At 39.7% G+C, this 22,149-nt stretch overlaps 3 protein-coding genes across 6 annotated transcripts in view; 2 read left to right on the forward strand and 1 right to left on the reverse strand.

Moving 5' to 3' along the window:
- The first annotated feature begins 660 nt into the window (after window positions 1-660).
- On the forward strand, window positions 661-9,350 carry ELP2 (elongator protein 2). 3 transcript variants are annotated; one of them, XM_087332142.1, is made up of 10 exons: window positions 661-825; window positions 3,863-3,950; window positions 4,188-4,276; window positions 4,352-4,505; window positions 4,605-4,765; window positions 4,867-5,562; window positions 5,762-6,095; window positions 8,120-8,334; window positions 8,433-8,637; window positions 8,720-9,350. In XM_087332142.1, exons 1-10 carry the CDS (start codon window positions 700-702, stop codon window positions 9,253-9,255), a joined length of 2,604 nt encoding a protein of 867 aa, XP_087188268.1. In that variant the 5' UTR covers window positions 661-699; the 3' UTR covers window positions 9,256-9,350. The 3 variants fall into 3 exon arrangements, with proteins under 3 accessions (XP_087188268.1, XP_087188269.1, XP_087188270.1); XM_087332143.1 differs by having other exon boundaries at window positions 8,433-8,607; XM_087332144.1 differs by lacking the exons at window positions 661-825; window positions 3,863-3,950 and having other exon boundaries at window positions 4,410-4,505.
- Window positions 9,351-10,218: 868 nt separating this feature from the next.
- On the reverse strand, window positions 10,219-14,145 carry LOC147853416 (Leucine-rich receptor-like protein kinase family protein). Its single transcript, XM_087332522.1, has 2 exons — window positions 11,232-14,145; window positions 10,219-11,137 (listed from the first exon to the last, which is right to left on the reverse strand). The coding sequence occupies exons 1-2, from the start codon at window positions 14,128-14,130 to the stop codon at window positions 10,749-10,751; spliced, it is 3,288 nt and encodes a 1,095-aa protein (XP_087188648.1). The 5' UTR covers window positions 14,131-14,145; the 3' UTR covers window positions 10,219-10,748.
- A 521-nt stretch (window positions 14,146-14,666) lies between these two features.
- LOC147853417 (DNA-directed RNA polymerase I subunit RPA12-like) overlaps window positions 14,667-22,149 on the forward strand; it is an 89,135-nt gene continuing 81,652 nt past the window's right edge. Inside the window, exon 1 of one of the 2 annotated variants that reach the window (XM_087332524.1) lies at window positions 14,667-14,696. The gene's annotated coding sequence lies outside the window, so the exon portion shown is untranslated. The remainder of the gene's footprint in view (window positions 14,697-22,149) is intronic. The other variant, XM_087332523.1, reaches the window with a different exon arrangement.

Here is a 22,149-nt window from a genome sequence, read left to right on the forward strand (position 1 = left end):
TTATTCGAATTGGTAGTTTACGGTGCCGAAGAAGAATGGCATGCTACGCTTCATACAATGCCCTACTTAAGACACCACCGAGAAGGTTGAGCTCATATGTGTATGCTTTATTCACACATAGAGACTTTATGCTTCAATGTATGAATACCCCTTCTTAGGAAGGAGACACATATCAAGAACACATGTATACTCTGGTCCCATAGGTCAAATTTGGCTTCTTTATGGACGATAAAAATTTCTAATTCTAATATTACATCCATGAACGATGTAGTTTGTAGCCATGAAGCGTGTGGCGTTGGCCAACACCTCATGGACCTAGATGTTAACACTTACTCGAGTCGGTAGAAGAAGATGGCATCATATAAACCCATTCGTATGGTCACTAAGCACTTCCATGTCACCGAATTGTATTATTGTGAAGCCCCCCCCGTCAGGTGACAAGGCGGATTGTAAAGCCCCCCGTCAGGTCACAGGGCAGACCACCACTTTCATGGTATAAATAATTATGTATGTGAAATCTAAGCTTCGGGGACCCTTTCCTTATGTAAATAAATAAATATGTATGTGAAACCTAAGCCCTTAAGTTCTAAGTTCTAAGACACACAGTAGGGGCTTTAAACATACATTCAAAACCCCAAGGCAGAACAACAACATAATAACAGACAGACAGTACCGAGAGAGTGGCGATAGAGTATAGTGATGGTTGAGGCGGAGGTTGTCTTCATAAGCTGCGGATGCAACAGAGCTGTGAAGGCTGCCGCTTGGGGCCCCTGCAATTTAGTAGCCTTTGGTTCTCACAATGCGGTCGCCATCTTCTGCCCACTGGTATGAGTCCCTGCTTGCATTTTGCTTTACTTACATAAAGAAAAACACTAAAGCAGCACGTTCTTCCACATAAATCCTGAAATTCTTCCCCATTCTCGTCCACTGCTAGCCAAGAAGCACAGGAAATGACCAAGATTCACTTTCGGCTTGGAAAGGAGTCATCGTGCCATGCATACAGCATCAAGGAAGTGCTAGTATTTCACTAGCTATTATTGTCCAAAACTAGGATTGAGCCCACACTCCGAAACATATTGTCCTCTGTAGGAAGTGCTAATGTTTCTCTAACTATTGCTGGATCTCAAGCTCAAAGTGTTTGAATATACTATAAATATGAGCCTCTCTACGATGGTTCCCCCTGCTTTAGGATTAAGTACATATTTAAAAAGAGGTGGAAAGAGGAGCCTACTGGCTTGAAAGTTACTCAGAAATGCATTATGACGTTGGTCCTTTTGGTTCCGAAGGTTTCGAGAAATCTGTCTGTGATTGAAAAAGTGTACCTATGCACAATGATAGATGTAACTTACAGAGGAACATAATAATTGCGAATTCCATCCCTATTTATGTTGTCAGTTGATCAGTTGATGTAATCTCCTACAGAGCTTATTTTTAAGGATCATATTTTTGAGTTCTGTAGATGAGTCCTATGTGAATATTGTTAATCCTTTCATCCATCATTTTTCATGAATGTGAGGCGAGATTGGATTCAGAGAGGAGCGACATCCCTTGTATATTTGTGCCGGTGTGGATTAATTTTAGACTTCTAATAATTATCACAGGCTGGAATATGGTCTCAAATCCATACATATCTAGAGAAAATCATTGAATTGCATGACCAATTAGCCACTCGAAACATATTACAATTACAGTAAATTGAAAAACAATGATAATGGAAAATTCAAACTTTTAAGATCAGTAGATTTAGTCTACATTTTTACATGTTTATTTTGTCCATAGAATTTTCAGACTTTATGGAGTGACTGGGTTAGTTATAGTGCTTAAACAATCTCAAGAATCAACCGCAGTTCTATGCATCAATAATCAGATAGATGTCTTGGAACATTAAAACTTAGATGTCCCCATTATTTTTCTGTTCTCATGTCTCTCGATTGGAAAATAATTTGAAGCGCCTCAAGTTCTTGAATTTCTATAAAACACCTTCTACCTGACTTGTTATCAGTTATGAATATGCATTGGATGGCAAATGTTTTTGCTGTCAAACTCTAGGCATAGATTACTAGTTCCTTGAAACCTATCTTTTCCATAGCCATTCTCTATTGAATTAGAGTGAATATGTCAAGATGACGACTTCCCTGATAGTGGTGAAGAAATTGCAGGAACTCTGAGAGAAGAGATGAAATGCAGGAAATTGAGAGAAAGATTTTGGCTTGGAAAGAGATCAGGTATAGAGAGGATTAAGTTGAGGGCTTAACAAATTTGCGATTAAGAAGAATTTAATGCAATTTAATACAGTAAACAAATGGGATTTGACAATGAAATACAAGAGAATGCTGTCATCTCTTCTTTTGTTCTTTCAGTTTTCCTTCAGTTTGTCCCTTGGTTGGCTTCTTATTTCATCCATTGATTAGATTACTGCTCTTCTTCGATTGGATGTGACTGTAAATGCTAAATCCTCACTGTCCCTTTTATGATTGGATGTGACTGCGGAGTAGTTCTCTGCCTCCTCTGTCTCATGGTGTTTCTTTTTGCACTGTGTCTCTTTCCGGCTTACAGTTCCACTTTCTTCTTTAGTGGTGCTCTTCAGGCTACTTCTATTGGGGTTATGAGTGCCTAGGGCTGCATCATTTTCTCTTCTTTTTTTAGTTCTGTTTTTGTCTCTGATAGCTTCCATATCCTTATATTGTAACTCTTTTAAATATCATGAACATAAGGCTAAATGCTTATTACGGCATAACCTTTAGATATTGACTAGGCTTTGGAAACAGTTTGCATTGTTTATATATGCAGCCTTATCTGTATTTGTTAATTATTTCAAGACCCATGCAATGCCACTATTTTGCTATCCCTTTTTCTTTGTGCTAAAGTGGAACGCGTCTTAGGTTGCGGATTTTTGTCATGAGGCCTATGTACTTCAGGACATCCACCCTCTCCCAAACCTGCACTTCGTTTGGTATGTGCCGAGTCAAACTACCTTATTCTTAAGAAGTGGTGTTTTCTAGCATGTGACTGAGGTATGGGCTGTTCAATCCACTTGTAGTGCATGAGGCAACAGTTGTGGCTAATTTCTTATTCGTCCCCTTCAGGTTGGATTGGAAGATTAAACAATGTCCCCTTTCTATCTTGCCATTTTCTTCTGGATTGTAATAGAATGAGTTATAGCTTTATCTCTATTTGACTGAAGAACTCCTTTGCTTCTTTTAATGCAATTTTCCTGTGGTCTGCAATTATTTTACCTGCACGTTCATATCTGCAATATCACATTTTTAATAAGGAATGACATAACGATTGAGTGTGGGTATCAAGTCATCCCTATGCTGAATAGTAGAATATTTCTGACACATCACACAGCTGTCCACAAGCTGCATCATATCTTTATACATTCTTTGCCGCCACCACCATTCTTTCAGTTTTGCAAGGTCCCCTAAATGCCACTTATGTATGCCCATAGATTACAATGAAATTAAAAGACATTGTAAGGAAATGCCCATAGTCTTTTAATTTCTTCCTTACAAGTTACTCAAAGGGAATTTCCAGTCAGCTTCTTTGATGCTTTCGATTGAAACTTGTTTATCGTTTTCATTACCATGATGGATTGATGATCCAAGTCTTTAAGAAATTACTAGTCTCCACCCGTTCATCCTCACAGTAGCTTGTTTTTTATTTTTATTGTGAAGCCCATGTACTTCACGACACAGAATGGGAGATCATCACATTTACACAAGCCTCAGATTGTGATACGGAGATGGAATGGCTATCTTGCAGAAGCAAACTTTTGTTGCATTAAGGTTTTTTAATGTCTTAATTTTACATTTGAAGATGGGCATTGAGATACCTTTATTCTTCTTCTTCTTCTTTCCAGAGAGCTCAGATTGTTCAGACTCTTCCTGGGCACAAAGATCTGGTAAACTGTGTTGAATGGCTGCCAAAAAATCAAGCTCATTCTGAAGGTAAACAATGAGAAATTGCTAATGGACTGCCGTTAACTTTAACTCACACTGCATACATATAATAGACAATAGTATCTCTGCACTAAAATCTACCTGGGAATTGCTCCACTCCCATACCTGACAGATATCCTTTTATGCGATTCTTTAGAAGGCTTTAGCTATATATTTTCACATCCTGCACATAATTGATGTATGCTTCGGAAAATTGCTCATGCTTCACTTGGAAATTCTTAGCAGATGGTGTCGGATCTGAGGCACAGTATCTTCTATCTGGAAGTGCTGATGGTATTACGATTCTGTGGCGTTATGATCAAAGGAAAAATAAGGTGAAGCTGTAATCTTCATAGTAAACTTTTGTCAGTACCATTTTAGGTCCAACTTGCCTTTGCTTTCATTTGCAGTGGAGGAAAGAGATGCAGCTTCCTAATTCACATGAAAAGGCCGTTTCCTCTATTTCAGGGGTCATGCTTTCCTCTCATGAAGCTGTTTTCGCAACAAGTTCTTCTGATTGCACCGTGCATCTGTGGAATATTATACTACCTTCAGAAGCCGAAGGTTTATTTTAGGACACTTCAGAAACTTTTTAATAGCTATTGTCCCGATCCAAAGAGTGTTAGTTATAGTCATAATCGTTACATCTTATCCTGTCCTTAGATGGATGCAAGCTACTTTTCCTTCAAAGCATTTCAACCGGATCCCGGGCTGTTGTAGCTGTCTCCCTAGCTCTACTTCCAACTGCTGCACATAACATTTTACTGGCTATGGGTGGGCTCGATAATAACATCCATCTATTTTGTGGGGCACGAAATGGCCAAGTACACTACCTCACCATGAAAACAAATCAAAATTTGTTATTTTATTCTTGATGTTTATGAATCCTCACGTTTACTTGCTCATTGCTTCCTTATTTCAATAGTTTGCACGTGCATGTGACTTAAAAGGTCACCAGGACTGGGTTCGGTCTTTGGACTTTTCACAAGCTGTAATGGATGGAGACAAGAAAGCCATTTATTTGGCAAGCTCTGGGCAAGATAAAAACATAAGGATATGGAAAGTTAGTCCTAAAATTCATGGTGATGAAACTGGGGCAAATGATGGATCAAAGGGCCAAAGTTTTAGCATAAAGATGTATATTGAGGGTCCTATTTTTAAAGTGGGATCTAATCTGTGGCAAGCTTCTGTTGAGTCTGTGTTAATTGGTCATGATGATTGGGTCTACTCAGTCCAATGGCAACCACCTCAACTCGAATGGACAGAAAACTCTGCTGGATTGCAAGCAAAGATTGTGCAGCCAATGAGCATTTTGTCAGCTTCGATGGATAGAACAATGATGATCTGGAGACCTGATGTAACAGCTGATCTGTGGGTTAATGACGTGACTGTAGGAGAACTAGGGCACACTGCATTGGGATTTTATGGAGGCTCTTGGAGTCAATCTGGAGATGCCATCTTGGCTCATTCATTTGGTGGGTCATTCCACTTGTGGAAGAATGTTGGACAACAGATCTCCAATTGGCAGCCTCAACTTGTACCATCCGGACATTCCAATTCTGTTTCAGATGTCGCTTGGGCTAAAAGTGGGCATTTCCTGCTGTCAACGAGTCATGATCAGGTAGAACAGGTTCTTTTGTAGATGCTACTGCTGGTTCTCATAGAGTTGTTTAATGCTCGCCCCTTCACCTTTTCACTTTTTGTTCTCTGGAGACTTGTTTTGATTTGATTAATTCTTGGATGCATAATTTCCTATTCTCTGAACTCAGCAAATTCTTGCTTTAAATTATGAAATACTTCACACAGAGTTTATTTTGCAGACTACCCGTTTGTTTGCATCATGGGATTGGGGCAAGATGGAGGAGAAACAACAGAAATACTCATGGCATGAGATAGCACGGCCTCAAGTTCATGGGCATGATTTGAATTGCATTGCTGTGGTGAAGGGTGTGGGAAACCATCAGTTTGTAAGCGGGGCAGAAGAGAAAGTTGCAAGGGTTTTTGAAGCTCCAGCAGCTTTTCTCAAGTCCTTAGAAAATGTTGAAGGTTATATTGAGTACATCAGGGATGAATCCTTTCAGGCAGATGACATCAAAGTTCTTGGAGCAAATATGTCTGCTCTTGGGTTGTCACAAAAACCAATCTATTCATCAGGTATTTATCTACCCTAAATTTCAATCAGCTCTGAACATTTTCATTAAAAAAGAAAATTATTAGGATCCATTTTTTATTATGAGAAATGCTATATTTCTGGTGGAAGAATCATGATGAAGATCCTATGCCAAATACTGATTCCCTCTGTCCTGTAAAATGAAAATGGATGTCAGTGTCTAGACGTTGGGATTGATTCTGATTTATTAAATAAAGCCATCCACCATTCAGGTTATGTTCATAGTCAAACAAAAGATGGCTACATGATTACTTGGGTATGCCAGTCCAATCTGATTGATGCATCACCATGTTGATTCAGGACGCATGGGCAAACAATGGACAAATTTACTGGCTGTCTTTGCCGATTCAGGAAAGTAAACTCTATAGGAAGTGTTACATTTCAAAGGATGTATTTACATGGTGTGCTTCTCCGTGACTTGATGCTTGGCTCTCTTCTCACTCAATTTCTGTTGAGGTTCTCACAATTTCAAATTCTCTTGCAAATTGTATTGGATTCATGAACAAATTTACTGGTCATCTTTCCTGATTTAGGCAAACTTTACAGGACATAACTTTTGAAAATCTGTATTTTCATGGTGTGCCTCTGCCCAACTCAATTCCCGATTCTTTTCTTGCTACCGTCCTGTCAACGCCTGCACAATTTCAAATCTTCCTATTTCGATGTCCCTAGTGAGTTCTTGACATTTGTAACAACTTTCGTCGAGTTCTCTTCTGATAGATTGAGCTCACTTAACAATAATAGGATAAGAGCCTGGTAATTCAGAGTTCATGATTGTTAGTACCTACAAGAAAGACATGTGAGTTTTGCATAATTTTTCTCAAATAATTTTACCTTGGAGCTGGGACACTCTAGTACATAACTATAATTATCGGGCAGGACTCCTGGAACTTCTAAACTAATGGCATCGAAGACCTACGAAATAATGCTTGGGGCTATTAATAAATTATTCAAATAGAATTGCTTTGGCCTGGACAGTCTAACACTTACCTAGTCACATGGATGTGGTTGGAGAATGATATAAGAAAGGAAACACGTGGAATGCAGGATATATAAAATGCATGTTGTACATCTTTTACTCATACATGCCGAACTGCATACAAGCTACTACCTCTATTGAAAGTTGGAGGGCAGACTTTTGGTTACAGCCCAGGCCAGATCCCTATATTCATTTAATCTACTCGCAAGCCATCATGCCATCAGCCCCTGCTTCCCTTGTGCTCGGTCCAATGGACAGTGGGCTAAAATCGCCGTGGCATGAAAAGACCACTCTATTTTGGGGACTCGATTTTAAACCATGGGTGACTGAAGATGGTCCTCACAGTCCTGGGCCTACATTTCATGCATGGTCATGTTTCAATCAGAACATCCATTCATCCTTGAGAATAGTCAGGGTGGAAAAGAACATCAGCCAAAAGCATATAAAATTATGTTTGTCCAACAAGAAGACGTTTCATATTTTGGAAGATGCACTCACATTCAGTGGAGAAGAAGCAAATGTTTCTATTTTCTTCTACATCTGGTCATCATGTTATCAAGATGATATAGGAGCCCAATACACCTTTTCACCAGTGAAAAGGTTAAAACATGAGGGGTTTTCCAGTGTAGTGTTAAAATCGATATCCTACACATAGGTCTATTAACATATGTATTGGAAACTCAACTCCTAGAAGCCCCTATGGTTTTTTGTCCCATTGAGCTTAAATACTGGATACACCTTGCATAATTACATATTACAGGGTTTTGAAGGGTTTGGGGTATATGAATTGCAGAATACAGTTTGAACTTTCAACGTAGGTTAAATGATGCTAACCAACCTCATCTTGCTGTGATGGGAGAATTAAGCTTGGTGAGATATGGAAACAGCCAGTTCTAATTTTTTGATTACTTAGTTTCTTGCATCTCCCCATATCCATAGCTTGGAGATTTTGTTTCTGTATTTTCACTCTCTGTAACGGACTTTGTCTCTTCAGATATGTTCACATTCTAAATTCGCTTTTCTGTGCAGGAGAACCAAGTGCCAAAGGAGTAGTGAGTTCAGATGCTGAGAGCATAGAAACTATTCCAGATGCATCACCAATGGTGCTAACGAAACCACCTATTGAGGAACATCTTGGTTGGAATACTCTTTGGCCAGAGACACATAAATTGTACGGTCATGGGAATGAGCTCTTTTCAATGTGTTCTGACCACCATGGTCGTCTTCTAGCTACAGCTTGCAAGGTATATTTCAAGAGTTAAAATTTTATGGTTTAGTATTAGCATGGAATAAGATTTTGTGAACAGTCTCAAATGTAAGCATGTAATGCATTTCTTTGCAGGCACAATCATCAAATGCTGCAGAGATATGGCTTTGGCAAATAGGTTCATGGAAAGCTGTTGGACAACTATGTTCGCACACACTCACGGTGACACAAATGGAGTTTTCACACAATGACAAGTTCCTATTGTCAGTATCAAGGGATCGCAATTTCTCAATCTTCAGAATCAAAGGCTGTAAGGAAAATGAATGGATGCCTTCTGGCAGTATGTCCTTGTCTGTGATTAACCATTCATCTAAATGTTCTGACATAAACAGCATCATGTGTGTGTGTTTGCTTGTTCATAGACGAAGATGCAGAGCTAGTTTATGAATTTCTTTACAAGGTAGAGGCACATAAGCGCATCATTTGGACATGCTCCTGGAGTCCCTGCGACAAGTTCTTTGCAACAGGTTCAAGAGATAAGAGTGTGAAAATATGGGCTATACAAGATGATGCAGGTGATTACAAAGACAAGCCAATTGAGATTTTGCCCTTGTTCAAAACGAGTGTGACAGCAGTAGCATGGTCACCACACAGACTTGTCAATGCATATATGGTTGCTGTAGGAATGGAAGATGGTTGTCTAGAAATCTGGAAAGCTGAACCTATTTTCACAAGGAATACGGGAAAAATAGAGAGATTCAAGAGTTGTGTACTTATTCAATTAAATGCATTCTCATGCCATGTTGCAAGTGTCAATCGTCTAGCTTGGAATGCGAAGCCAAACTGCCACCGATATGCCTATGATGAGGAAGCAGTGGAATACATGGAGCTTGCTTCTTGTGGAGCAGACCATGCTGTGAGGTTGTTCAGTTTTAAATCTTTAGGTCTGACTACATGAGATTAGTTTCTGATAGCTTGGTAAATAATTCTTTTTATTAGTATCATTATTTTATTTTGGAGGATTTTGAATAATATCAATCTTAATTTACTTCATTAGTGACCAGAGAAATTACAGTAGGCACTTAAAATCAGTCTTTTTTGTTTGTGTAATAGATAAAAAAATTATCCAGATATTTTATTCTCTTTTCCTTTTCACTGTTGTTCCTGTCCAATATGCTTTTTGGATATGAGGAACGTTTTGGACATTTAGGTATCAATCTGGATACTAGATGTCCATACCAATTAATCCCACAAATTGATGGTTCTTGTGGAGTAAACAGTGGCGTCATGTTACTCTGGTTGCAAATCTTCAACTGTTACAATCTCATTTTCTAGTTTTAAATCTCTCTCTCTCTCTATCTTTCTCTCATATTTTTGCAAGTTTCTGACATTTTTATCACATTTAGGATGTGTTATTAGAAATCTTTTTCATTTGCGTCAAGTAACAACAGAAATTTCATAAGAACTTTTATTTGCTTTTTTTTTCTCATCATGTTTTTTTCTAGTATGCGTCTTGGGTATTTGGAGCCTCAGGACATTTGCTCATATAGGTAGAATCAATTTAGATACAAAATGTTCATACAAAGGCAAGCCCAAATGAATGTGATTTGTGATTTTCAAGGATTGTGGTTGTGATACTGTAATGCAAAGGGCTTTCAGATCAAATTTAGTTTATTTGTTAAAGCCTGTGTTATCAAGTTATTGGGCACTTTGAGATAGCATTTTTTTTCTCTGAAGATTATGGATGATGGTTTAATTCTACACGTAGGTCGGATGTCCTGATGGTAGGAAAGAAATTATTATTTGATGATAACATGCCTTCGGAAATGTATACTGGTGGTGCTATTAATTTATTAAGAGTTTCTGAGTAGCTCACATAATAAAACAAAATGTAGGTAGTATAAGACTAGACACATTGGATGAATCAACATAAATCATATTAAAGAATCTGCTATTTCAGACTTATGAAGATGTCATCAACATAAATTTGGCATGTAGATGATCCCATCAGTCTAAATTGCAAATATCTAAATGTGTGTTGCAAACTAGTAAACAAAAGAAAATGATCAAGATTTAACATAGGCGAGCCATAAATTTGAGTCATAAAATTTAAGGATGTGAACCTTTACACAAAATGATTACTACTGTGCATGCAAATTTGCGAAGTGTTTTCATTCGAACTTTCTTGTTTCATAAACTAACATCTAGATATATATCTAGAAGCAACGAGGTGACTCTCTTGATAACATAGATCATAGGGTACATGTAGATTTCCTTAGAAATATCTTGATCCACTACTTGTGGTGAAACCGACAAGATATATATCCTGGTGTAGTATGCATGCCCTTGGATTGGACTATTGAGCTGCATAATAATCTATACTGGAAGTAGAAACTTATAAGAGGTACAGTCATAATGTACATCCTCCGTGCCAAGAGAAAGTTCTAGGGGTTAGGTGCTTCCAATGAGGGGTTGGGACATTTTGGTGTATTGATCTTCAAGGGGGTGCTGGACCTCAAGAAGAAGAGCTACCACATCCTTCATGGTGGGTCTCTCTCCAGGGTTAGGGTTAACACAGAGCAGAGCAATGCCTAGCACTTGTTCCATCTCTTGAATGAGGGGGTCAGCAAGACCTCTCAACCTTGAATCCAAGATTTCGATGCTGGGTTGATGATGAGACCTTTTCATCATCTTCACCCAATCCACAATATGAACTCCAGGACCATCATTGTACCCAGCATCCACCTCCACTGCTCGTCTCCCGGTCAATACTTCCAATGCTACGACCCCGTAGCTGTACACGTCGCTCTTCTCGGTTATCTTCAAAGTGTATCCGTATTCTGTTATAGTAACGTTCACAATTATAAAAAGAGATGTTTTTGAAGTATGTAACTAACATCAAAGAAGAAAGGTAAACCCTACTATATGCCTTACCTGGAGCAATGTAGCCATACGATCCAGCCACTTTGGACATAGCTTCCGGATACTTGTCTGACCCCTCAATCAATTTCGCAAGCCCGAAGTCAGCTAGAAATGGCTGATACTTGGAGTCCAAAAGGATGTTGTTGGGCTTGACATCCCTGTGTAGAATTGCAGGGACACAATCATGGTGTAGATAAGAAAGGCCTTGTGCAGCCCCGACTAGGATCTTATACCGCATGTCCCAGTCCAGAGGCAATGTTGATCTTGCAGGCTTCCTCTCGAACAAGAGGTCGGCGAGGCTGCCGTTGGGCATGTAATCATAGAGGAGCAGTTTATCGTCATGGTTTGTGCAATAACCAAGAAGCCGGACAATGTTCCGATGTCGGATGTGGCCCAGCGTCTCAATCTCGGATGCAAACGAATCATGCATCCCCTGCTGATCTTCCTTCCTCGATGGTACATAAAAGAGCTTCTTCACAGCGACTACATCCCCGCATGGCATCTCCGCTTTGTAGACTATGCCAGAGCAACCTTTGCCGATGATGTTACTGTCATTCAACTTCTCCAGCACATCTTCCACGCAAAAATTAAGCTTCCGGAAGTGCGTGAAGTTCCACTCCCATGGTTCCCCATGAACAATGTCCTCATCCTGGGCAGGTGCAGTTGGTTTTTGCATCTTGAACACAAAGCAAAACCCTATCAAGAACAGGAAACCAGCCGCACCGAAAGTCATGAGACATATGATGAGTGATGTGGCTCCCCATGATTTCGAATATGGTCTCTGGCTTTCACATGTACCACCAAAGGAGAGAGGGTTGCAGAGGCCCGGGTTCCGAGCGAACGCGCTAGATGGGAGAGTTCTAAAAAATGGAGTGTCAGGAAGAGCACCAGTGAACCCGTTGTAGGATACGTTGAGTGCAGTGAGGCTATCCAACATGCCGAGTACTTTTAGGGTTCCAGTGAACCCATTATGTGAGAGGTCGAGGGATTGAAGTTGGGCTAACCCAGCTAATTCGATGGGTAGATCACCGCCGAGATCATTCCAGCTGAGGTCAAGAGAGATCTCTAGGCTGCTGATGGTGCCAAGTTCCGGAGGTATGGTGCCAACGAGTTGGTTGTGGCTCAAATCGAGCAATGCCAGCTTTGAACATTTCTTGAGGTCAGCAGGTATTGTGCCCGTGAGCTGGTTATGGCTCAGGATGAGCTTGTTTAGCATACCTAACATTCCGGTTTGATCTGGAATGGGGCCAGAGAAACTGTTGTAGGAGAGGTCCAGGAGCTGCAAGTTTATGAGGCGAGAGCCGAGTTCAGGCGGGAAATGGCCGGTGAAAGTGTTGGCATGCAAGTCTAGCAACTGCAGAGGGGTGATGTTGGTGATGTCAACAGGGAGAGTTCCCGTAAACCCGTTGGAGTTAACATCCAAGAATGTGAGGTTTTTGAGACGGCCGAGGTCGTTGGGCAGATCCCCCACTAGGTGGTTGCCGCCCAGGCGAAGACGCTGCAAAGAGCTGCAATTCCCCACCTCCTTGGGCAGCTCTCCTGTGAGGTTGTTGGAGAGGAGGAGGAGCTTCTGCAGGTTCTGGAGGCTGAAGATCTCCTTGGGGATGGGGCCCTGCAGCATGTTATGGGACAAGTCCAAGACTTGGAGCTGGGTGAGGTCACCTAGAGCGCGGGGGATGGGACCCGATAGGCTGTTTTCCCACATGTACAAGATCTCGAGGCTAGAGAGCTGCCCCAACGAGGAAGGGATGGCACCCGAGAGACTGTTCTTATCGAATTGCATGTCTGTAAGACCGATACAGTTGCCGACTTCATGAGGGATGCTGCCATTGAGACTGTTGTCGCTGAGATAGAGCTGCTGGAGAGATGTGAGGTTTCCCATCTCAGTAGGGATGGGGCCGGACAGCAAGTTCCAAGAAAGGTCGAGGATGAGCAAAGAACTGCAACTTCCGATGGTAGGGGGTATGGTTCCGGTGAGCTCATTGCCCCAGAGAAGCAAGGATTCAAGTTGTGTCAGCCGACCGAGCTCCAATGGAATGCTCCCTTGGAGCTGGTTCATGTGGAGGTAGAGATACTGCAGTTTTGTGCAGTTGCCCAATTCATGAGGGATGACTCCGGAGAGCTTGGTATTGTAGAGCGAGAGTACGCGAAGATTGGAAAGGGCTCCAATGCTGGAAGGAATGGAGCCAGATAAGGCAGTATCAGCGATCCCTAGGAAGGTGAGGTTGTGGCAATTGGATAAGGAAGCGGTTAGCTCCCCGGACAAACCGAGGTTACCACCCAATCGGATGGATTGCAAGCTCGTAAGCTGACCGAGGAGGAGAGGTGGAATAGGACCGGTGAGGTTGTTGTCCTGCAGATGGAGGCTGAGGAGGGAGGGGCCGAGGGAGGAGAGCTGCGGTGGGATTGTCCCACTCAGAGAGTTGGAGGAGAGGAAGAGGTGTTGAAGGGAGGAGAGTCTGGAGAGTTGTGGGGGGAGGGGCCCTGAGAGGAGGTTGGAGCTGAGGTCCAGCACCTCCAGATGGGATGCATTGCCGAGCTCCGGTGGGATAGGCCCAGTGAGGTTGCAGGAGGAGAGGTTGAGGATGCGCAGCTCCGACAGCTGCGGGCTGCCCACCTCAGGGGGTATGAATGTGTGAAGGAAGGTACCAGCGAGGGACACTGCCACTACACGCGAATCCGACGCGCGGCACGACACTCCATGCCACGAGCAAGGGTTGGGATCTGCGGCATTCCAAGATGGTATCAGCCGGCCACCGGCGAGGGCAAGCAGGGCAGTACCGTCAGGAGACAGGGCATTAGCACTCTCCTCCTGCTGGAGACTTATTATTATTATTATTTGGAGGACTACTAATAGCATCAGATTCATCCAAGCATAGCAGCAGCACCGCTTCTTCATCATCATCATCATCTGTATAAGCTGATGAAGATGATGACAGAGCTCTGCATAAGCTGCACACCTACCTACCCTACCACACCGAGTCTATCTAGTTAGTAGCGGCATTGGTGATAGTAGAATCCTCCTCCACCTCCCCTTGCAGTACACTATACATATACATAACTACTCATCACCCGAAACTCTCTGCTTGTAATGTGCTTGCTTACTTCCGCGTTTTACCTGTCAATATGTATTCTCTCGCTCATCCACGTGAATTATATATGCGCACGGACTTTCTTCTTAAAAAAAACACTACCTCACCCCCCCCACATGAGGCTCTCAATCTACTTAGTATCTGATTGATCCCAGGAATACGTATCAGCCAATTATAGGATTCAGTTCTTTTCAGCTTCTGATGGATGGATGGATAGATTCTATTTACTCTACAGTTGCCCGAGTAACACTGCAGATAGTACGTCCATGTGACATAACAAACGTATCGGACGTTAATTCTATATTCTTCTCCAATTCCGGGTAATAATTATGCAATAACTATATATATATATATATATATTAACCCCAACTACAAGTTACTGGACGATTGCAGGATCCTATATATATATGTATGTATGAGTAATGCTGCTTCTGTACTAATTATATATAACTAACTGAATCCTTCATAGGTAGGTAAGCAGGTAGCTGCAACGAGTGAACTTACTATGTATGTTGACTGTCGCAAGCGCTTCGGATGAGCTGAACGAACAAGTAATAAGTCTACTACGGTGTATCTACCACAGACGACTCAGGAGGTGTGGTCTCCCTAGAGAAACAAACTATATAACTCACTGACCCACCGCGACAATCAACAGAGCAGAATGATAGAGACGTCACTTATGCATACATACATACATACATACATACATACATATATCCATATATATGTAGGGTAAAAGGGAGAGAAAGAAAGAAAGAAAGATATATTAACCGTCTTCTAAGGCCAAAATTGAGACAAATGGTTTACAACAAAAAATGGGATATTTACCCATTCATCGAAGAGAGAGCTAACAGTGTGTGTGTGTGTGTGTGTGTGTGTGTGTGTTTTTTTGATATGAATGAATGACCATATGGGTTTGGGGGGGCTAAGACTCAAGAGTGTAAGTAAGTATGTAAAAATAAGTACGTATGTATAATGTATGTTGGACACATGTGGACGGATGGATGCGGGCGAGACAGGGGAAAAGGTTTTGTGGCATTTCAATCAGATCTTCTACATCTCTCTCTCTCTCTCTCTCTCTCTCTCACCACTCATTGGAGGCAGGCAGGCATCTTCTTTATCATCCGTCCGCCCCGTCATCCCGTGGTTCCATGAGAGACGTGTCGCGTGGGCCCTCCCTTGCTTCCCAATGGTCGTCATGTTCTCTTTTGTTTACTAGCAAATAATGTTCTGTTCATTGTGTATTTAGCTTTAGATAGACATACATATTGACAACAGGACATCCTCTCCCTCCTCCATGTGCATGCACACACACCCCCACGCACCCAATCTCCCCCTCTCTCTCTCTCCCCCCCCTCTTACTTTATTTTATTTCCTCTCTTTTTGAAAGTATTCTCGTTTTGCTCAATCTTTATAGAGCCTCGAGGCTCCAAGGCATTCTCTCAAACGTAAAAATCTCTCTCTCTCTCTTTCTCTCTCTCGATCTTGAGCTTCCCTGCTTAAAACCCTTCCTTGATTACTATGCCTCATCATTAGCACTTAAATTTATGCTGTCTTTTAAGTATTCCCATGCAATCTTCATGCTCCCAATTACTCTTTCCCAGACCTAACTTCACAAATCCTCGTCCTAGGATTTAGAACATCAACAATGAAATGAAAACTGAATGATTAGGATAGCCTCCTCTTTGTGTCCCCATGATCCATCCACTCCATCTCACTGCTCTACACTACGGATAATATATATATATATATATATAGCCCTTTATCTTTTGTAATGACTACTAGTAAGTAGTAAGGGATTGATTAGTAACATTATATCCCCAGGGTCGTGCTTGCATCATTCCTCCATCTTGTATCTCAGTCCTGAATTAACATCAATAACATCTAATTGAGACTCAATCAAAATTTTAAGCGTGAAAACCATTCTTTTTTTGCCTTCCTTGGAGTCTGCATCATCACCCCTAATTTCTAAATAGCAATGGTATGCAGATTTTGGGCAACGACATTCATAAAGCAAACAAGCATGTTGTATATGTGATCAATCTCTTCAAAGCTTATGATGAGCGATATTGTTGAGGATTAACAATCGAAAGAAATTGATGGCTACTTCGAAGTATGTGACATGTAGGTGAGAACATGTGCACAGTCCTACATAAATATAAAACAATTCCAAACTCCAAGGAATCAATGTGCATGCACATTGTATTCGTATGCACATGTACTTGTTTGTTCACCTTCTCATTGGAAAGTAGTTTATTAATTATCGAATCAAAGTTCATACGTAATACATACGTATTGGCAAAGAGCGCAATGTCATATAGAATAGTGAATATGTAGGTAGCAAAGAAACTTAGAGTAGGCAATTCTAACATCAATGAATTACTAAAGTAAGTTAATGAGCTAATTTAGTATTATTCACCTTCATTATGCATATTGTGGAACATCTTGGATATTGTTTAGAAAACCATGATCCATCCAAATCAATAAGGTATACTTTAAAGAGGTAAGACGCATTTCGTGGGGCTATGAAGATGTGCACATGTCTGAGCATGAAACTTAGACATGGGGTGTACCGTGTGATTAGGGGGACTATATCTTTCAATTCATATAGGCACTAACAATGACTCTTCTTGTTGGCATTCAATCTAGAGGACTAGGGATCTCAAGATCTAAATTCAAATCCTGTACCAACCACCTTCATTAATGAGTGTATGGTGTTCTCGATTATCTTACAAACTAATGGGGTCTTTGATCACATTCAAATATTCGTTCCCACTTCTTAAGATGCGACCCTATCTCATAACATTACATTTGTCTACTCCATTTACTATACATACATACATACATACATATAATGTCATGACTCATAACAACACACTCTTGCATCTTGCCAAACATTAAGCCAAGGGACTTTTTCCATTCTTTCATAAATGTTCCAAATCCTACTCACACTCATTAAACTGTGTAAATCTTCCATCATCATAAGATGACTACTTGCTCCAAACTCCAAATCCTCTTTCACGAAGCTATATAGATATTATTTTATGACCCACTCTTTCAAAAAAAGAAATCAAAATTCAAAGGTTTAAATTAAGCCCACAATGATGTTGACAATTAAAAAATGTTCCTTTTAGGTAGCAATTGAGTGAGAGGTGAAAATAATTTCAATTTCTCCATAAAGAATAATTTTGAGGTGAAAATAATATTGAGCTCTTGCTTGAATGCTAGAAAAAACAAGGTTGTTCAAACCCAAAACACATTATCCCTAGATATCAACACGACAACTAATCCAATAAGCCCCTTACACATGTAAAGTGCCAAGTGGACATGGTAGCCACGTTGTCAATTGTTTAACATGGTGACAAATCACCACTTTAACATGTCCGCAACACTCATTCTCCAAATTCACATTCCCTCAAAATAACGAGACATGGAGGCAATGTTGTGGCATTTGCTTTCAAAGGCACATGGGCTTAGTAAAAAAATGAAACTTGTACCCCATTTTCCTTACCAATTTAGAAAAGAATGCCCTTCCTTGCTTGATCATGACAACCCTACCACGAGGGACTCACGCCACTTTCTTTGGGCAAATGATCATGCTCACCCATCTTCTTCACACTTTCTTTACTTCATAATTTCATAACTTTTTCATTTTATTTGGTTATGCTATGTTTTTTTTTAGTTGTTTATGCCATGCAATTGCCCACAAGTACAAGAGTCCATGTTCACACACGAGTATATTACACTTTTGCAAGTTCCTCCACTTACTTAACAGTGCTTCTTTTCTCAAACTCTGGATCCAATGCAACATTGGATTAAAGATACGCAAACCCACTCTGGTTCACCTTGAAACTAGACAAACCTTGTGCTTGATATCGTAACTTGTAAAAATTGGAGAAGCTTCTTATATTTTATGGAAAATCTAATATTTTTTTATGGCTCTACAAATCCAAGTAAGGCGATTGCCCTCTCCCACTATAAGGTTTCATGAAAAAAACATTTAACGCTAGGGCTATCTTAGTGGACGTCATGATCAACTTTTAACTAATTAGTAGTTTTTCACATGAAAATACGAGGCAAAACCGATGGAATGTATGATATTCCTATGCAACCATAGATATAGCTACATTTTTGGGGCTTCAAAATGCAACTTAATGCACACCACATCTCAAAATCAAAGAATCAAGATTCCTTCTTTTTAAAGCTGGCAATCAATAACATCAACACATTTAACTTTCTACAATTTTCACATTCTTTTCAAGTATTATAAGCTTCTTATGGGCTTTGAGTCACATGTCCACATCATAATAAGATACAAATGGTACACGTTCCTTTAGCCATGTTCAATATTATGACAATTTCTATATAATATTATAATCTCTATCCTAGAAGAAGCACGCCATTCATCATTTGATATGAAACTTTAAGAAGCCTTTAGAGCAACTTTCATAGAGAAATGTCGACTAAATTTATAGATTCTATGAAACTCAAATGCTTTACCATTGCACATGATAACTAATCACATTATCTTGGAATGTGGAAAAACTAAATTTCATTTACAGACCTTGACACGATACCATTGCTTTTTTATCAAACAAAAGAATCCTTTGCTGAACTTCAATCTAAATATACATTACTTACAAATTGCACATGCTCCCAAGTCAATGCATGATTGAAGAGCATATTGTTTGACAACACATTGAGAAACAATACCTAAATGTATCCTTCTTAGTTTTAAAGCAAAGCTTGATTCTAGTGTTATGAACTCAGTCTATGTTATAGATGCTCCAAAAACACAAAAACAACGGATCTATGGATCATTTCATGAGAAAAAAACACATATCAAGAAACATTTTGTAGAACTCAAGATGTTGGCACTTCTAAAGGAAGTCATGGAGTTTATGCCAAGGCAAGTAAATCTATACACTATAGTTTGTAATGCATTCACATTGCATGAAACAAATTTTGAGGACCTAACCAAGTGTTTTAGGTTAAGACTTGCACATGGTCTTTAACTTGTGTGTGAATACCTAAGGAAATTTGGAGTTTGTTACAAATGAAAACAGTTCTAATGTCACTTCAACTTGTCACTCTCTCCTTGTGGCTAACACAAACATTAAAAAAATGTGGTTGCATAACAATTCGATGTTTTTATTGGATTAATTACATAACAGTTTAATACACCATCATGTTCTACTCTTCAAGAAAATTTCCCTAACCTTAATCCCTCTTATAAGCATATGATAGGCACCATCAAATGCACTTGAACTTCACAAAATGCCACCATGAAACAATGAAGATGCAGAAACATTAGGTGAGTACAAGTTTCTTTATGCAAGTCAAGATCAAATAATAACAGAGGTATAGAATATGAAGAGTTGACAAGATATCCAAATCCAAACCAAGCTTCTTTTTAATCAATCTCTTCTCGACAACCATGTACATACTTGTTTATTGGGCTTATCCAAAGAGCAATACTATTATCTGTTAAATCATTTAGACATTTATGGTTTTGCGCTTCAAGTGTTCTTTAACTTTTCTTGATAATGTAGTACAATTGTTCATTATAGTTTTGTTGTATACTTGTAAGTTGTTCCTATGCTAATTAATGTTTAGAAACATCTCTACAGGAGGACTATTTGCATATTGTAACTCGAACCTATTGTATTACACATGTAAAATCTATGTATATATACTTTTTAAAACTAGATCTATTTCAAGAGTAGAAATGAAAACTTTCTTCTTCTTTTTTCCAAAAAAAACTCTTTCCATTAGTTACAAAATTTTACAAATGAGAATGTTATATACAAATCCCAATAGGAACACAATAGTTCCATCTTATGTGGAGGCCCACTCACTCAAGAAAGGGAGAGGATGACAGTTGTTGAATGCAGGCTAATTGTTGTCATTCAACTCCATCAGATCCACCCATGAGGCCATCATACTGGCTCTTTAGAGTGTCTACAACTTCACTCCATATCTCCTGCAATAACATTGCTTGATGCACGGTTTGATTGGAAAAAACCCGTCTACACCGTTATTTTCAAAGAATCCAAAGAGTTATTGGGATGAACATTTCCAACATGACAACTTGAGCTTTGGCATTAATAGGAGTTGAGTGAAAATTGTCAATGGTAGAAAACAAGATCCCGTCTGACTTTATCACCAATGTCATCCCTTGCTCTTAATGTTCATACTTGTCGACTGGGGCTCGCCATGATAACCAACATACGTTCCCCCACTTGATTGTGCCTTGCACTTGGCATAATTGTAGTAAGCGGTCAACCCCCCGCCATATTCGATGGGTCTCTGGCCAATTCCACATACCGTGTCAGATTGACTTGGTAGGTTACATTTGGTCACGTTGCATAATTAGGAGAGCTAAGTATCCCACGTTGCCACGCTCCAACCGGTAGTGACCTATGTATTAACATCTATTGGAACGCGGTAATTTGCCTAGCGTGGTGTTGTTTCCATATTTTCTACCAAAACTTGGTGATAATTGTATGGGGAATATGATATGTGTGTCATATCTTTGTAGTTGTCGGCTCTCGAATGGTTTGAGCAGCTAGAATGTGGCGACCCAATCTAGTCGTGAATTGGAAGAAAGGGATGACTTTGCTTCCTTGACCTATAATATAAGGCTCACACCATGTCCATTGCAAAAGGTCCTAGTTGACCTTACTTAGCCATGTGTTTTCATAGTGTCATTTTGGTTGTACATACATGAGAGATATCCTATAATGATATCAAAGATATGTTTCCTAAGACAAAAAGAGACCCTATGACAAAGGATGATATGGAATTCAAAGCTATCCAAGTAGCACATACGGAGGGCACAAAAACCTTTACGAAGGCATAACACCCATCATCTCAACCATAGGAGGTTATGAATCGACTATCTTGATAACTTAGTACAATAGTCCAATGTTGTTTTATTGTATGCTTTATCCTAATGCCAATTAGTTTTTAGAAACATCTATAACGAGGACTGTTTTAATATTGTAACTTAAATCTATAGATACATTTCAGACCTTTTGACATTCTAGTTATACGTTAGATCTAGTTTGAGAGTATTAATATTGTAACTTAAATCTATAGATACATAATACATTTCACACCTTTTGACATTCTAATTATACGTTAGATCTAGTTTGAGAGTAGACCCGAAAACGTTTTAAGATTTTTGGTCTCCATTAATATATGAGAGACATCCTATGATCATGTCAATGGTTTGTTACCTAATCATAAAAACAGGTCCATATGAGAAAGGAGTGCATGGAACTCAAAGATGTTGAGCATCGGGCACACAAACTGTTATGAAGGTATGGTACTCCTCCATCATCTCAACCATGTGAGCTCAAAGCTCATTGCATGAACAAAGCGGGCACACAAACTGTTATGAAGGTATGGTACTCCTCCATCGTCTCAACCATGTGAGCTCAGAGCTCTTTGGTGTGATCCAATTCCAAAAACCCATCTATGGAAGAGTGCGAGCATCAATAATGTACAAGAAAATGTTTAAAACACAAAAAACTAGTTAAATGAATCAATGTGGTCAAGCATTTTATATGATTTATGCATGAATGATAAGCAAAAGAAAAAGAGATTAAGGAGAATAATAGATTATGGATGCTTAACCATATCAACCACTCCCGAATGAAGGATATGAGACAAATATAAAATACCATCAATATCCTAGACTATTGAATGTTACATTATGTTTTACCTTGGATGTTAAATAACAGATCAATGAAGAGATCTTAGCCTAACTAATAGAGTCTTGATAGCATCTCAAGATGTTGTAACGAAAAGGGTAGCTAGTCCCCTTTGCATAG

This window comes from Azolla caroliniana, unplaced genomic scaffold, assembly GCF_043228905.1.
Source record: "Azolla caroliniana isolate FFs.n. ecotype wild unplaced genomic scaffold, voAzoCaro1.0.p SCAF_16, whole genome shotgun sequence".
NCBI lineage: Eukaryota > Viridiplantae > Streptophyta > Polypodiopsida > Salviniales > Salviniaceae > Azolla > Azolla caroliniana.